This window comes from Camelina sativa, chromosome 11 (assembly GCF_000633955.1).
Source record: "Camelina sativa cultivar DH55 chromosome 11, Cs, whole genome shotgun sequence".
Classification (NCBI taxonomy): domain Eukaryota; kingdom Viridiplantae; phylum Streptophyta; class Magnoliopsida; order Brassicales; family Brassicaceae; genus Camelina; species Camelina sativa.
In genome coordinates, this window is record NC_025695.1 from 49124251 (window position 1) to 49125146 (window position 896).

Genomic DNA, 896 nt, shown 5'->3' on the forward strand with positions numbered 1-896 from the left:
TATTATAATAATAAAATGATAATCATCATCTAAGAATCTGTGCATTACCCACCATCTGATGAGTCCCCATTGCCCCACACCCTTTCATAACCACTCCTCCTCCGCCGCCACCACCACTAGCCGCCGTCATTCCACCGGCACCGATCAAAACTCTTCCTGGTCCTCCTCCTCCTCCGCCGCCGCCACCAACCACTGCCTGCTCCTCCAGCGACTGCACCTGTTTCTTTAAAAACTTTACATAATGAATAGCTTCGTCGAGCATCGAAGCTGTATCCATCTTCGTCCCACCGGGAACAAGCCTTTGCAAAATCCGAATCCTCTCGCTTATCCTCTCCCTCCTGTGCCGAGCCGCCACGCTCTGTGGATCTTTCGAGATCCTAACGTTCCTCCTCTTAGGTGGCTTAACCGCCTCGGGATCTATATGTATAGGTTGCATCACGGCGATGCGAAAGATCATCTCTCTCATAGCCGCCATGTTCGCGCTGTTATTATTGTTGTTACTGTTGTTTCTTTTGTCGAGCAAAACGGAAGAGTAGGCTGTGTTGGGAGAGAGAGAAGAAGGGTTAGTAAGTAAACCTGCGGAACCGTACCGGAAACCTGGTTCGTTGGTCAATGAGTGATCAGAGTGGTGATGGCTTGAGTTGAAGAGAAAAGGGTAAGTGTTGTTGTTGTTATGGTCGGGAGAGAAGAAAGATGAATTATTAGGGTTACAGAACTCATGAGGAAGCTTCTCCATCTGATGCATCATCATGTTCATTATGTCAGAATCCATAGAGAGAGAGAGAGGATATGGAGAAGCTGGTAAAATGGGTATGGAGAGAAACTGGTAAAAAGCTTACATAACGAGATTTTAGGGTTTTTCTTTTAGGTGATTGATGATTGATGATGAGAGAAAG

At 46.5% G+C, this 896-nt stretch overlaps 1 protein-coding gene across 1 annotated transcript; it reads right to left on the minus strand.

Annotated features, from left to right (window-relative positions):
• LOC104727323 (transcription factor HEC1-like) lies at positions 8-848 on the minus strand. Its single transcript, XM_010446395.1, has one exon. The coding sequence runs from the start codon at positions 770-772 to the stop codon at positions 26-28; it is 747 nt and encodes a 248-aa protein (XP_010444697.1). The 5' UTR covers positions 773-848; the 3' UTR covers positions 8-25.

What these genes read in the sequence shown, in the direction of transcription:
- LOC104727323 (XM_010446395.1), bottom strand. Translation starts at nt 772, where the DNA reads ATGGATTCTGACATAATGAACATGATGATGCATCAGATGGAGAAGCTT.